This window comes from Myotis brandtii, unplaced genomic scaffold, assembly GCF_000412655.1.
Source record: "Myotis brandtii unplaced genomic scaffold, ASM41265v1 scaffold84, whole genome shotgun sequence".
Classification (NCBI taxonomy): domain Eukaryota; kingdom Metazoa; phylum Chordata; class Mammalia; order Chiroptera; family Vespertilionidae; genus Myotis; species Myotis brandtii.
In genome coordinates this window covers 10,275,869-10,292,504 of record NW_005371410.1, presented here as the reverse complement: position 1 = coordinate 10,292,504, position 16,636 = coordinate 10,275,869, and the positions used below count along the sequence as shown (strand labels likewise).

Below are 16,636 nucleotides of genomic sequence, written 5' to 3'. Positions count from 1 at the left end.
GGGTGGGGGCTGGCTGGTTTGCCCTGAAGGGTGTCCCTGATCAGAGTGGGGGGTCCTGCTGGGGTGCCTGGCCAGCCTGGGTGAGGGGCTGATGGCTGTTTGCAGGCTGGCCACCCAAGCTCCCAGTGGAGGCTGGCTGGAAGCAGGTATCTGGGATTTATTTGTCTTCTATAATTGAAACTTTATTGCCTTGAGCAGAGGCCACAGCCGGCCAGGGCAGGCGGGAAGCTTGGCTTCCTCCATCGCAGGGGCAATCAAGCCTCCTGCTTGCTCCAGCTCCGTGGCTGCCAACTGCCATCTTGGTTGGGTTAATTTGCATATAGTCACTCTGATTGGCTGGTGGGTGTGGCTTGGGGCATAGCAGAGGTGCGGTCAATTTGCATGTTTCTCTTTTATTAGATTATATTATATTTAATTTTCAGTGTGTTAAATGGATATCTCTTGATAGTAGGGCTTAAAACATGGTAGACAGAGATTGATTTTTACATACCTTTATTTTTTTATTTTGTTAATCCTCACCAGAGGATCGTTTTTCCCATTGATTCTTAGAGTGGAAGGGAGGGAGGGAGAGAAGGAGGGGGAGAGAGAGACATCAATTGGTTACCTCCTATGCATGCCCTCAACTGGGAATCAAAACTGAGACCCTTTGGTGTGCAGGCCAACACTCTAACCCAGTGGTTCTCAACCTTCCTAATGCCACGACCCTTTAATACAGTTCCTCATGTTGTGGTGACCCCCAACCATAAAATTATTTTCGTTGCTACTTCATAACTGTAATTTTGCTACTGTTATGAATTGTAATGTAAATATCTGATATGCAAGATGTATTTTCATTGTTACAAATTGAACATAATTAAAGCATAGTGATTAATCACAAAAACAATATGTAATTATATACGTGTTTTCCAATGGTCTTAGGCAACCCCTGTGAAAGGGTCGTTCGACCCCCAAAGGGGTCACGACCCACAGGTTGAGAACCGCTGCTCTAACCATTGTTCAGGACTGATTATTATGTACTTTTGAATTAAATTGTAGGAAATGTCCTCTCAGTCAACAGCATGTTTTAGGTCCTAAGTTAGACCAGGAGCTTTGCTGTATAGTTTGGAGTCTGATCTGTCGAGATGCATGAGGCCATGAAAAGACAAATAATTCCAAAGAGTGATCACCATGACTCTCAAGGTCCACATTTTGCAGATGTCAGAATCCTCGAGATTTTTTGCTTTAGAAGAAATTGTAATTTTATTTATACCTATGATAGTTTTTTTATTATTTATTAAAAATTAATACCATATTTTCTGGATATAAATTACTTAAGAAACATAATAGCATAAAAATTTTTTTTAACCCCCAATAATTTAAAAGATAGGTTAGTTTTGCTCATTAGAAGAGAGGTCTTATGTTCTCAATTTTGTTTATCTTTTCAGAAAACCAACTTTTAGTTTTGTTAACCTTTTCTATTGGTTTCCTAGTCTCTATTTTATTTATTCCTGCTCTAATCTTTATTATTTCCTTCCCTCTTCAACTTTGGGCTTAGGTGGTTCTTTTTTCTAGTTCCTTAAGGTATGATGCTAGGTTGTTTGAGATCTTTTCCTTGTTTTAAATGTTTGCATTTGTATCTACAAACTTTCTTCTTAGGATTGATTCTACAACACCCCAAAAGTTTTGGAATGTTGTTTCAATTTTTATTTGTTTCAAGATGTTTTTTGATCTCCCTTTTGATTTCTTCTCTGATTCATTGGTTGTTCAAATGTGTTGTTTAATTTCCACATATTTGTGCACTTTCCAGCTTTCCTTCTGTTATTGATTTGTAGTTTCATACCATAGTGTTAGAAAAGATACTTGATATAATTTCTACTTGAATTTGTTGAGATTGCTTTTGTTCCCTAACATATGATCTGTCCTGGAAAATGTTTCATGTGCACTTGAGAAGAATGTGTATTCTGCTACTGTTGGATGTAACGTTCTATATATGTCTGTTAAATTGTTTGATTTCTGGTGTTCACGTCTCCTGTTCCGTTACTGATTCTTTGTCTGGCTGATCTACCCATTGTTGAGAGTGGAGTATTACAGCCCTAACTATTACCATATTATGTTTATTTCTTCTTTCAGCTCTCTTAGAATGTGTTTTACTTGTTTAGGTGCGTAAATATTTATAATTGTTTTATCTTGTAGAATTGACCCCTTTATCATTATATAATGAGCTTCTTTGTCTCTTGTGACCATTTTTAGCCTCATGTTCTCAAAAATATGATTCCTACAATTAAAGATTTCCTGAGAATGTCAAGATACTGTTTTTGAAACCTGAAGAAAGGAGCCTCAATTAAATGTATTTGTTATGCTTTAAGGTTTACAAAGAAGATCTACCTCAGCTAAAGCAACAAAGTAAAGAGAAAAACCATGCAGTGCCCTTCCTCAAACGAGAAAAGGCTCCTGAGGACAGCCTGAAACTCCAGTTCATACACGGGTGGGTGCCTGTCACCAGCCTTAGCATCAGGCTAAGGATGCCCCCCTTCTCTGTGCTTTCCCACCTCAGACGGGCTCTTCTCTCCAGTTTGCACTTGCCTGTGATTAATATTTTAACCATTAGTCTGCGTCCAGTTTTCTCAGTTTGTGTTCTGGTGCCATCACAATGTGTGTGTCTAGATTTTTTATACTTTATGTACTTCCATGATGCATATATTACTGCAGCTCATTGTTGTTTCACTTTATTCTCTCCACCATCTCTGGTTCCTTTGTTCCCATAATTCCTGCTCTATTTTGCTTAGCTCCAACTGGGACAATGTTTTCTTCAAAAAACATATGGCCAAATCATTTTCAAGTTTGAGAATTACATATAACCTTCCAAACTTTAAGTTGAAATTAAAATTTTTCAGCAAAGTGTCAATGGTTGTGAGGAATATAATATCTAGTGTTTTATAAATGCATCCCTCATTTAAATGGAACCAATGGAGCTTATGAAAATATTGTAAAAAATGATTTTAATAAGATAGAATTTGATTCCCACCATCATCAATTTAAAAAATATGTGAACGAGTGTTTCTGTAAAAGTAGGACATATTATATCATTCATATTTCTTCTTGAACTTAGATTTTCATTCTACTTCTCCCACAGAATTTTACCCTATCGTAATATTTTTTTATGCTTGTAAATCTTTTATTGTACCCTATCATACTTTCTGTTATAGGTTCAAAAATATCTACAGGTTCAATTTTTTATTGATTTTTAGAGAGAGAAAGGGAGAGGGTGAGAGAGTTAAACATGGATTGACTACTTCCTACATGTGAGGAATTGAGCCCACAACCCAGGCATGTGCCCTGACCAGGAACTGAGCTGGCAACCTTTTGGTGGATGGGAAAATGCCCAACCAATTGAGCCACACTGGCCTGGGCAGTTCAATTTAAATTTAATTCCCAGAAACCATTAGACTCTTGAGAATGGTATCCACTGAGCACTTGAAATGCAGATGTGCTGTATGTGTAAAATGCACACCAGATTTCAAAGATTTAACATGAAAAAGTAATATACCTCGTTAAAATGTTTTATATTGATTAATGTAGACATGCTAATATTTTAGACATATTTGATTAAATGTTCTCAAAATAATTTTCATCTATTTTAATTTTTTTAACATGATTAGAAAATTTTAAGTGACCTGTGTGACTCACATAATATTTATATTGCACAATGCCTCTCTAAATGTTAATAATTTTTTCCAGTTTGAATTATCACAACTATTAGTAGTACACAGCTTATGAAAATATTATAAAAAATGATTTTAATAAGGTAGAATTTTTCAATGAGTTCAGGTATGTAGTCATATATGCATACTTACTACTAGAGTATGACAGAGAGTAGCATTAAGTCTATTCCAGTTTTTCATTTTTTAATATATGTGAGCCTTGAGAAAACTTATTCACATAAATAAGTCAGTGAGAATGGGAGCAGTTTTATCATAGCTACATTACTCAATTCTTTAAACTCCTCTTGACTTAGAGGCCAAAAATGTATATTGTGATTTTGATATATCACATAAAATGTCGTCTAATGATCTGATTAAATCTCACTTTAATTTATTAAAAGCAAATAAATTGGAAATCACTTGACTTGCAAAAGGACTTCTTACCTCGTCCTTGGAGTTGTTCACTTTCAACATCCACACTTGTATTGTACATTGTCCCTTTGTGTTGGTGTCCCTGGCAGGTTTGTCATTCCAGGGTAATACACCGTAGTAAGAGTCCAGATGGACCAGAGGAATGACTTCCTAAAGTGGGAGGAAGGCAACTGTGAAAGGGGAGGTGGTAAAGGAAAGCCTGCATCTCACCACAGGTGTGTTGTCAGACTGGTCAGTTCTAAGAAAGAGCATATGCAGTAGCTGAGGATCTGGAAACAGATTCTCTTAAAATGACCTCTGCCCATTTTTCCCTTAGAAAGCCATCCCATGCCCTCAGAAGTTCTCGTTCCCTGAATATCGTAGTTAAGCAACTATGCATTCACCTAGGTTTCTACTTGTGCATGTCCCTACGCCAGCTTTACCTTCTGACAGCTGCTGCTCTGTTCATTCACTGCTTATTCAAATGCTGTACCTTTCTCGGACCTGTGCTTCAGATACAGAGGCTACGACTGTAGGAACAATCTATTCTACACGCAAGCTGGAGAAGTGGTCTACCACATCGCTGCAGTTGCTGTCGTGTACAACAGGCAGCAGCACTCCCAGAGGCTGTACCTGGGGCACGATGATGACATTCTCAGCCTGACCATCCATCCAGTGAAGGACTATGTGGCCACTGGGCAGGTATATACCTCTGCTCTGAGATGGGTCTGGCCAAAGAGAGGGAGGATTTAATTTTGAATCCACTTTATATATTAGAAATTCAAGAAACACTTGGTAGAAATAAACCTGAGGCAGGAAGCTGAAGATGTAGTAAATGCTGGACTAGTTCATGATGGTGGGAAAGTCAGCCAATACCTTCTAACACGGTTGGGAAGCCTCCAAGAGATTATCACCTTAACATGAATCATCTGTGAATAGAATTAACTGAAACAAATAATGTCAGTTTCATGAATGTGCAGTCTTAATATACTTTCCTCATCACTGTGTACTTGGTACCTAATATAGCCTAGGTCAGGGGTGGACAACCCCTGACACGCGTGCCAAACATGGCATGCGAAACCCTCTCTTATAATCTTCCATTTACAATTTTTTTCTTAATATCGACTTTTTTATTTTTCAGATAAATTCAGTGTAGGTGCATCTTAGATAAATAAATAATTTTACATAACGTATACATTAAAAAATGTATTTTTCATCATCATATACTGTGTTTTTGTCGCTCGAATGAATTTTATTATTTCTTCAAGGTTCTTCACATACATACACCTTAAGAGATATCAAGTAGGTGTAACATGTTCTCAAAAAATTAGGGTTGGCACGCAGAAGAATTTTGAGTCAGAGATTTTGCTGGTTTTGGCACACACTCACAAAAAGGTTGCCCACCCCTGTCCTAGGTGCTCAATACTCAGTGAATGTTTATAGAATGAACCATCTTTTCATACTACTATAACATTTAGTGATTTTTTAAAAACTTAGAGTCAAATGAATTTTGGCTTATTATTTTATATTTTTGCATTTCAATGAAAATAGTTGCATGTCAAGTCTCAGAATAGTTGTCTCCTCTTAACCTTAGACCTTCATGCAAAAGTTTTTCTTGGATTCCGCTTAGAAACTACTAAGAATCAGTTAAACTTCAGTTAAAAGCCCCATGACAAAACTGAATAAAAATGTAATCTGTACATTGGAAGAAAAGAATACAAAACTGAAAATACTGTTGACAGTATTACTACTTTACCAGCAAGGTAATAAATGTGAGTTTAACAGATCCTTTGTTTACTTAGCAGCTCAATCCCTTTCCTTTCCCCACACAAAATGACTGAACACAGGGCTGTTTTTTTAGTAGCTTGTCGATTATAGACTCAATCCAAAGTTTAGGCATTCCAAATGGTTCAGATAAAATTCAAAAAACTTTTGCATGAAGGTCAAAGGTTAACGGAGACAACTATTCTGAGACTTAACATGCAACTATTTCTGCAGCACTTGACTACAGAACAGAATCATTCTTATTATAATTTATAAGTAATTAACACACTCATCCTGCTGTTTAAGGTTGGAAGAGATGCTGCCATTCATGTGTGGGACACACAGACTCTGAAGTGTTTGTCACTATTGAAAGGACAGCATCAGAGAGGAGTGTGTGCACTCGATTTTTCAGGTAAGCCCGTTTTCCACTGGTCATTGATGAATGGTTCTACATTTATTTTGAGGATATTTTTTCTTTTTCTAACAACCCCTTATTTAGTTGAGTTCTGTTGGTAGATCAGCTCCCCAGTCTTAGGCTGGAAATCAGATATATTAATACCTCATAAAGAAATGTGGCTTTTAGATTACACGCCCTTTCCTTGTCTGCCTCATTTCCTCTCTCCCAAGTCGTTACCCGTCCCAAGTCGCACTGTGTTCTGCATTTAATAAAGAAATGTGGCTTTTAGATTACACGCCCTTTCCTCGTCTGCCTCATTTCCTCTCTCCCAAGTCGTTACCCGGAGCTCGCACTGTGTTCTGCATTTGCTTGAGCGATTTGAAATCCAGAGCAGCTGTTGCTGTTGAAAGACTTAGTTGCAAATGTCTGGCAGTGACTCAGACCATCAATTTTAACTCTCCAAATAAGGGGGAGCCCAGCATTAGTGATTTAAACTATAAAGAACTAGTGTAAGGGCTTTGAGTTCTCTGCAAAGGGCCACTTGACAACACTGGAGTTTTGGAAATAAATTTCACATTGAAAAATCGAACTGAAGGTTCCATCTTTTTAATTTAAAGTTTGAACACAGTACTATAAAAATACCAACAGATGGCTATTATTTTCTTTAGAGTGAGGCCGTTTCCTTAAACTAGAATTGGAGACTGAGGACCTATTGCAAGAGGTGTTTTTACCCAGAAAATTTGAATAATCCCAATGGTAGAAATTAGATCAGTAGAAAAAATTCTTAATTTTTCTACAGAAAACGGATTCTATAATTTATTTCTCCCATTAAATGTTTATTATGTGCAACATGTATACTATTGGTCATTAAGTTCCATGACTGCACAACCCATTTCTCTCTTGTGTCCCTCACTCTCTGCTCTCCTTGTTCAAACCCTCTTTCTCATCTGTGCCATGGTAGTCCTGCTGGTCTCTGATTCCCATCGGCACTTCCTCTAGTCCATCCTGCACACTTCTGGAGTCTTCTGGAAGCACAGGTGTATCACCACCACATGGGCTCCCCTTGATTGTCTGACTCAGAGCTGATCACTTGGTGGGACATTCATGGCCTTCCAAGATCTGGTCAGCCTTCCTCTGCAGTGTTTTCACCCGCTAACCCATTCATGCTCCTTTACATGCACCTAACTGCAACACTAAATGCACCCTTGTCCCTTTTGCCTGGGTTCCTTTGCTCAGGCTGTTGCTATGTGTCCATTCAAGTCCTCCCATCCTTTAAGACCAAGCGGAAAGTTTTCTCCTCCATTCTTCCCGGGAGAAATAACGTGCCTCTTCTTCTGCATCCCTTAACCCATTTTGCCATTGCTCTTAGAGTCCATGTGGTACAGTAGTTATTAGTGTTGACATCTCCTATGCCCTTCACATATTGTAAGCTACTTGGGCAGCACAGCTCATTTCTGTTTGCCACTGCACATGTAGTGTTAGGGGCACAAAAGCTACTCAAAAAATGTGAGAATTGCCTTAGTAGATAGAGCATTGGCCTGCAGGCTGAAAGGTCCCAGGTTCAATTCCGGTCAAGGGCACATGCCCAAGTTGTGGGTTCGATCCCCAGTGGGGGGTGTTCAGGAGGCAGCCATATCAATAATTCTCTCTCATCATTGATGTGTCTATCTCTTCCTCTCCCTCTCCCTTCCTCTCTAAAATCAACATATATATATTTTTTTTAAATGTGAGAATAAATGAATGAGTGAACAAATAATAAGGTTTTGTTTAATATACTTTTTTTTACTTTCACTATTACTATTGGAACTTTATATTTTCACCATGTTGGGGTGAAAGTTATCTTTATTCTCTAACCAATAACCTGGTGCAATTTGGGGTGTTTTTTAATGAAATGTACATTCTCACAAACTATAAACTACAAATCTGAGTTGTTAAATCGATATTACAGTTATACTTCCTGTGGTTATTGGATTAGTAAAAATCAAAGCTAAGCAGTTTGCACTCTACACTAGTGGGTGTCTGAGGTAGAGAAGGCATGAGTATCGAGGGAAAGAGATCTACTCGGCATAACACCTGCCAGTTGAAAGTCCAGAGAACACACCCAATAAACGGAATACAAAGTCCTAGACTTCCACAGGTTTGATGGACATGCAGTTTTATGGTAGGTGTGCCACCTGTCCTTGACAAAGCAGTAAAATCTAAAGGAATCCCTAATTGGAGTTCAAATATAGTTCTACTCCAAATATGTGAATGACTTTCTTCTGTATTTTTCATAGTTCCACTTCTCAATGGCCAAATTTCCCTTTTCCTAAAATTAAGTTTGCTAGCAGGTATATATGTGTATACTTAATATAAAAATAATATTAAGTATGCTCTAAAAGAGTGGTAAGATACCCATTAAAGTAGCAAGAATAAATAAAAATAATAAAACCTAAATGTGTACTAGTTCATAAAGAATCTAATATATTCATATTTTGGCAGCATTGAAAATTAACTGAATAATTCTAGCAAACAATTTGGCACCATAAAATAAAAGCTATAATTCAAAATGACAAGTATGTAGACTATGTGTATTTCATACATATTTCTATGTACCAAGTTAAGTAGCAGAAAAATAGGACTCAAAATAGCACCTATTCACTGATTTCATCTGAAAATGTATGTGTGTTTATTAGCATATAAACAGAGTAGCAAGAAATTTAGAATAATATAAATAGAATTTAACAATCATTAGATTTTTTTCCATAGAATTGATTGATTCTTTTTAATTTAGAAGAATCAAAAGAACTAACTCATGTTACTTAAATACCATTAGAGAAAGGAATTAGAGGAATGTTGATCAAAGACATTAATTAATTATGAGATGAGTGAGTAAGCTGCTACCAGTAACTTGGTCTCTGAATTTCTAAGAGCTCACATCTCTTCTGGGCTTAGTAGTTTTATAGAAGAAGGATCAAGAAATGATCTTCGAGCCATAGCTAGTTTGGCTCAGTGGATAGAGTGTTGGCCTGCGGACTAAAGGGTCCTGGCTTCCATTCCAGTGAAGGGCACATGCCTGGGTTGCGAGCTCGGTCCCCAGTGGGGGGCGTGTGGTAGGCAGCTGATCAATGATTCTCTCTTATTGATGTTTCTGACTCTCTCTCCCTCTCTCTTCCTCTCTGAAGTCAATAATTTAAAAAAAAGCAATGATCTTGGAAATCTTTCCCTCATGAGGCAGCCCTGCAGATCTTTGGGGGAGTGAGTGGGGAGTGGCGAGGGAGAGAAACCAGATACTAGGGAGAGGTTGAGAAGCTGATTCTCTCACTGCTTCCAATTCTCATCTTGGGCAAATAAAGAAATCCCTAGATATGAAATATATCCTGCATTAAAAGTATAATTTTAGTGTTAACAGTACAGTCTCTATTTCCCAGGTAACAGTCACTGGGAAAGAGCCCATTTATTCAGCAATGGTGTTATTTTTGATTGTGGAAAATGAGGTTTTTGTCTTGGAGTTTAAGGAAACCAGTTGATAGTTTTAGAATGCACTGATAGGAAGGACTATTCAGGAAGAACGTTCACTAGTGTCTCTTGTGCTTGATCTGTCACCTTGAGTAGTTACATGAAGATGAATTGTGGGGGTTTATTGACCTTTGTGGTCAATCAGCCCCCACGATGGCACCTCCTGAAGGTGTGAGCTGAGGCCTCTTTGGTTTAATTTTTTTTGCTGGTATTTCTCTGTCACCTTGAGTAGTTACATGAAGATGAATTGTGGTCAATCAACTCCCATGATGGCACCTCCTGAAGGTGTGAGCCGAGGCCTCTTTGGTTTAATTTTTTTTGCTGGTATTTTGGGTAACAATACAACTTTAGGCTTCAACAGACTCCTGTACCACTTTACAGGCCAAGAATGGAGGCCCAGAGAAAAGTCAAACAGTGGCAGATCCAGCGCTAGAACCCACGTTTCCTGGCTGGTGGTTCGGCTGGATAGGGAGTGCTCCCTCCTCAGTCCTCTTGCCTTCTCCTGCCCTCCACCAGGGCAGGTGTAAACTTTTGGCCTGAGCGTCATGCTTGGAGCTCGCCTAGAATAGCCCTGAATCACACAGTTACCTCTAAAGGAGCAACTATACCTTCCTTTTGAAAACTGATAGGAAAGTCAATATCCCAAGAGAGGAGATTAGATTCCCTGCTTAACCATGTAGACAGGGCACCCACATTATTATCAACTAGTTGGTGGCCCCATCTGTGTGTCCCAGTACCTCACACCCACCTATCTTTTACAAATCAGCTCATTTTGGGAGGTGATGTGGAAACATACTGATAGCACATTTGTCTCTTATTAGAGGAAAATTTGTCACGGAAGTACAAAATAGGCAAATGATGTGAAAACTAAACAAAAAATGCCATTACGCATAAGGGTTTAGATTAATCTCTTGCCACTGTTCCAAAGCAAATAAACGTAAGACATTTTTAATCAAAAACATTTCTTACAACATAATCCATAACTCTAAATTATGTAAACAAGAAGGATTGCTTCACTTAATTGAGCAACTCTTTGTCTTTGTGAGTTTATCATCACTGACGAGGGAAAACAGCCATCTTTGTTTCTGTGCTTCCACATGAATAGAAAATCAGCTTAGAAAGAGAAACTTTCAGCCCCATAAATATTTTCTAACCTAAATATCATCCTCATATTTTTAAAATCTTCATTGAATAATACTTGTGTTCCGCAAGGGCACCTCTAAGACTAATTTGATTTCATTGTGTTGAATTCTGAAAAAGAAAAACACCATGCATTTTTTATGAGCTTCAAATACAGGGACCAACTTGTAATTGTCTGAATAAAAATTTTCTCTTTTCGATTTGCCCTTTACTGTTGACATTAAGTGCCTTAGAATTATTTCTGGACATTGTCACGAAATATCCATAATTAATACATACTGTGACTGGAAAGATTTGAAAGAGCATTATCTAGACTCTAAAAATATGGCTGAAAATAAAGAAACCCAAAACTAGTCAAGGAACAATGGATTTTCAAAGCTAAGGTCAAGCTCTGTGGGGGAGAATGAAAACTTGGAAAAACTGAAAGGTAGCCAAATTTATATTTCCAAAGTATGTAGTATGCTGAAATAGCCTAAACCTTCACAACTCAAGAAAAGTCACTATTCATGGGATGTAAAGTACAACATAGGGAATATAGTTAACTAGAGGCCTAGTGCACGACATTGTGCACTGGGGTGGCGGGGGGTGTCCCTCAGCCCGGCCTGTGCCCTCTTGCAGTCTGGGACCCCTCAGGGGCATGTCCGACTACGGGGAGCGGGCCTAAGCTGGCAGTCAGACATCCCCCTGAGGGGTCCTTAGCACTGCTGCAGAGGCGAGAGAGGCTCCCACCATTGCCGCTGCACTCGCCAGCTGTGAGCCCAGCTTCATAGGGACCGTTCATTCCACCGTTCAGTCAATTTTCGTATTAACCTTTTATTATATAGGATAATATTTTAATAACTATGTATGGGGCCAGGTGGGTACTGGAAATATCAGGGTGACACTTTGTAAAGTATATGATTGTCTAACCATTATGCCATACATCTAAACTAATACAACATAATATAAAACGTAATTTTAATTGAAAAAAATTTTTTTAAAAAAAGGAAAAGTCACTATCCTAAAAGAAGAGGTATAGTGTTGAGGCACCTCCACTTTTGGACTGTTTCTTCCATTGTGACTCATAGTCATGATATCCTTCTAGGGGTAGGAAAGTGGCATAACTGTGAGGACAAGCTGATGGGGACTTGCAGAAATTTTTTAATTTTAAAAAGCCATGAAAATCAGTTTACCCTGAGGCCTTCTTCAAAAGAGGTAAAACTTTAAAAACTATCCTCTTAAGTGTGTGGATGCTTGTAGTCTAAGAAGAATACATTAAAATAGCTATGCAGGTTTAAAAATAATACAAAATATAGAATTAATGAAGGCAAGAAAGAGACCTTGAGTATTTCCTAAATGTCCTGTAACAAGCATACTGCATTTGAAATAGGGAAACTAAGAAATTAGGATTTTTTTAATGATAAAATTGTCTTTTAAAAGAAATTTTGAAGTTAAAATTTAGTTTCTAAATGCTCTTATCTCAGAGGGTTAACAGAACCCAGTGTTTTAGAGCTGAAAGTGGACTGAGTCACAAAGCCAAATGGCTCTCCCAGTAAATGTCATGAGATTGGACTGTCACAAAATAGACAGGGTTGTCCTGACTTACCTGAGTGGCTCCCCAGCCTTGTGTCTAAGACTGGAATGTTGGATCAGGGATTATATTCAGCAGCCAGTTAACTATGCAACCGGTTTTTATGCATTAAGTAGTTATGCATTTCCTGTAGTGAGGCCCCTTTAGTATAAGATACTTCTAATGTACTTGAGCCCAATAATGATCTTAAGGTCAATTTCTCATTCGTCTTTATAGCATGTAAAATGTTTCGGTTTTTCATTGAAGAAATGAGTTATTTGACGTTTGTGTTGTTTTCATACAGCCGATGGAAAATGTCTGGTGTCGGTTGGTTTAGACGATTTTCACAGTATTGTATTTTGGGACTGGAAAAAGGGAGAAAAGATAGCCACAACAAGGTAAGAAGCGGCTGAGGTCCGACGGCATCCTGCCGATCATCACGCTTCGGTATCGGTCAGTAGTTTTCATTTCCTGGTAAGATTTCATCTTCGCACTCAGATGAAATTCGCACAGAAGGCTTAACACCCAAGAGAAAACACGTTGCTATATTTCACGGTGCCGCGCCTGACCGAGAGCAGTTAATGCTTGTTTCGGGGGAATCGGAAAATTCCGAAATCCTTTCCTGAGAGTCACTCACCACTTTGCTTTTAGTAACACATGCTCTAACCAGGCTTTTTACGAGCAGCAGGAAAGCGGCTTTTCTCAGGCTTGTGCCTTGCCCCTTGTTTTTCCGCTGTCTTAGCATCTGGTGGAGGATTGTCAATGTCACTGGAGTCAGAAGTCCCATTAGTCATGAGGCCGTGGCGTGCTGGGAAGGAGGCCCCAACCTGTGCGTCTGCCACTCGCTTTCAAAGCAGGCAAATTGTTTCCCTAATCTCCCATCTTATAAATAGACTTTTCAAGACTGACTGCTGTTTATAGACCACCTGTCCTCCCTCACCCCAGCCTCCCTCCCTGCTGAGTCAGCCCGATGTCTGAGCGTTACTTTCCACTTAACACGGGGCGTAGCTTAGCTCTTTGCCAAACGTGGTCAGAAGTCAGAATAGCTGGCAGCCAAGGCCCAGCAATACAATTTGTTGCGCAAGGCGTGTTATGCATTTGCCTCTCCACTAGTTCTTCCCTGCATCCACCAACTGCTTATTTTGCAATATGAAATCATTTTTGAATGAATAGCTTTGAGCCCAGTACTTCCTTTTTACATTGATATATTTCCCTCCACAATATGAAGTGGGGGGAAAGTTTTTTGGCAATTTGATTTAATGAATGAAGATTTGTAAATTGCTGGAGACTCAGAGGAGGAGTTGATGGAGCCTTGAGGACTCCAGCTGACCATCTTGGGAGGAAAGGAGAAGCTTTTCTGATGGCAGCTATTGGATAGATGGTGTTCTCGGCAGCGAATGGCAGCTCATAAATTCGCCTGCCCACGTGGTTCTCCCGTGGTCTCTCGTCGTCCTGTTCCTCGCTGCTGTATGACCCTCTGGTACTCAGGTGCAGGTCCCACCCCTTTTCTTCTCACTTTTTAAATGTGTATCTCTTTTAAAAATAACACTTATTAATCTTTTCTCTGTTTTCAAAATAATACATGATCATTATAGAAAAATTAGCATGACAAAGCACCCAGAAGAAAATGAAAATTATCCCTAATTCCACTACCCAGACATAACTATAGCTAATATTTTAGCACATATTCTTTAGTATATATTCTAGTATTTCTATTCATTTTTATTCATACATGGGAAAGAACGCGTACTGCTCTGTAACTGGCATTTTTTAAAACTCACTAAAATATCATCTCACTGTCTTCTAATTTGTTACCTGGCTTACTCTATATCAGTGGTTCTCAACCTTCCTAATGCCACGACCCTTTAATACAGTTCCTCATGTTGTGGTGACCCCCAACCATAAAATTATTTTCGTTGCTACTTCATAACTGTAATTTTGCTACTGTTATGAATCGTAATGTAAATACCTGATATGCAGGATGTATTTTCATTGTTACAAATTGAACATAATTAAAGCATAGTGATTAATCACAAAAACAATATGTAATTATATATGTGTTTTCTGATGGTCTTAGGCGACCCCTGTGAAAGGGTCGTTCGACCCCCAAAGGGGTCTCGACCCACAGGTTGAGAACTGCTCTCTATATTATTCTATACTAGAGGCCCGATGCACGAAATTCATGCAAGAGTAGGCCTTCCTTCCCCTGGCTGCCAGCACCGGCTTCGCTCTGGCACCCGGGACCCAGGCTTCCCTCCGGCCACCAGCAGGCACCTGGGACCTGAGCTTCCTCCAGTCGCCAGCAGGTACCCGGGATACAGGCTTCCCTCGCAGCCCTGGCTTCGTCCGGAAGGTCGCCTGGAAGGACGTCCAGTCTAATTGGCATATTACACTTTTATTATTATAGATTGTACTCCATTTTAAATCTCTTTTTAGAGATGGAATATAAGTCAAACATTTATTCAGTCTTCCTGTTAAGGCAGTGGTTCTCAACCTTCTGGCCCTTTAAATACAGTTCCTCATGTTGTGACCCAACCATAAAATTATTTTCGTTGCTACTTCATAACTGTAATGTTGCTACTGTTATGAATCGTAATGTAAATATCTGATACGCAGGATGGTCTTAGGCGACCCCTGTGAAAGGGTCGTTCGACCGCCAAAGGGTTCGCGACCCACAGGTTGAGAACCGCTGTGTTAAGGGCTACTTTTACAAGAGATGAGAAAGCAAAATCACACGGGACCCTTATGCAAATGAAAGGGCTGGGAATAGAAGACTAGAGACCCACTCGCCCGGTACAGCCAGCTGCCCTTGGCTTCTAGAAGTGCTTCCCATTCTCCTTCCCCTGTGCTTGGGATAGAGGTTAACATGTGGCCCTCTGTGGTGGATTACTTACGACTCAGGCATGAGGAACTGCTCTGTATTAGAGCAGCAGTCTTCCGCATTCTTCTCTCGGTTACAGAAACTTTTCCACTTCGTTTTCCTTACACACACAGTTGTAGGCAACTTCCCTACAAATTTAACGAGTGTCTAAAGGGAAAAACACAAAACACACAGCAGAGGTACCCCATGAATATTCCTTATTTAGATGTGGACATTAATTAAATATTCACATACCATCATTGGTCAGTTTAGAACTTTAGCCACGTTGCTGTGTGTTATATACCAAGAAACTAGATGGAAACTAAAAAGTGCTCTCAAAAAAGATTTTTCTATCTAAATGTTTGACCTTGTACAGACACCAGCAAATAAAACAATACTCTTTTCTATCTAGGAAATGTAATTTTAAAAATATATCTGCCCTTAATTATCATTTTAGTTTTCTCTAACATCTTCTCTCTAAGATGTATATTCATGATTTAGATCGGTGGGGATTTTCTTCCAACCAAGAAATCTTTGGATGCTTAAATGTCCTTTATGGTGATCTGGTTCACTTCTCCACTTTGTATTAAGCACATTTTCTCTTCTCTTTTATCTAAGCTTTTTTCTCTCTGTCCTAATTGTTCCCAATACATCCAGCGATGTATCCTGTCCCTAGTGTTCATGCTTCACTTTTGACTTTCAAAGAAACAAAGAGAAAGTTCAAAAAATCAGTTCCTTCATTCCTGGCTCTCACTGTAGCAGGGCCCACATAATAGGTATGAAGATGCTCTGATCTGTTCTTTTAAATTTTTATGATGGAAGTTTTCAAGGTGAGACAAAAGTGGAGGATATAGCATAATGAACTTCCTTGAACTATCACCCAACTACAACATCCTACTAATGGTACAAATCTCTTTCCCCTCATTTTTTACTTTTACTTTTTTTGCTATAATATATTTTTTAAAATATATTTTTATTGATTTCAGAGAGGAAGGGAGAGGAAGAGATAGAAACATCAATGATGAGAGAAAATTGTTGATCAGCTGCCTCCTGCACACCCTACACTGGGGATTGAGCCTGCAACCTGGGCATGTGCCCTGACTGGGAATTGAACCGTGACCTCCTAGTTAATAGGTTGATGCTCAACCACTGAGCCATGCTGGCCGGGCTTTGCTATAATATTTTAAAGAAAATGTAAGACATCATGCCATTTGCCCTGTATATACTTCATTGGGTATTTCTACACGAAAACACACCTTTTATTTTCTAATTTTACATTTATTTATTTATTTGTTTGTTTGTTTATTTATTTATTTTTCCATCACCACTTACCCTCT

The 16,636-nt window shown here is 38.9% G+C and overlaps 1 protein-coding gene across 3 annotated transcripts in view; it reads left to right on the top strand.

Annotated features, from left to right (window-relative positions):
- Positions 1–16,636, top strand: part of EML6 (echinoderm microtubule associated protein like 6) — a 199,557-nt gene that overhangs the window by 105,340 nt on the left and 77,581 nt on the right. For all 3 annotated transcript variants that reach the window (XM_005884611.2, XM_014532033.1, XM_014532032.1), the window contains exons 13-16: positions 2,346–2,464; positions 4,607–4,793; positions 6,162–6,267; positions 12,744–12,837. In XM_005884611.2, coding sequence (XP_005884673.1) covers positions 2,346–2,464; positions 4,607–4,793; positions 6,162–6,267; positions 12,744–12,837 — 506 coding nt within the window. The remainder of the gene's footprint in view (positions 1–2,345; positions 2,465–4,606; positions 4,794–6,161; positions 6,268–12,743; positions 12,838–16,636) is intronic.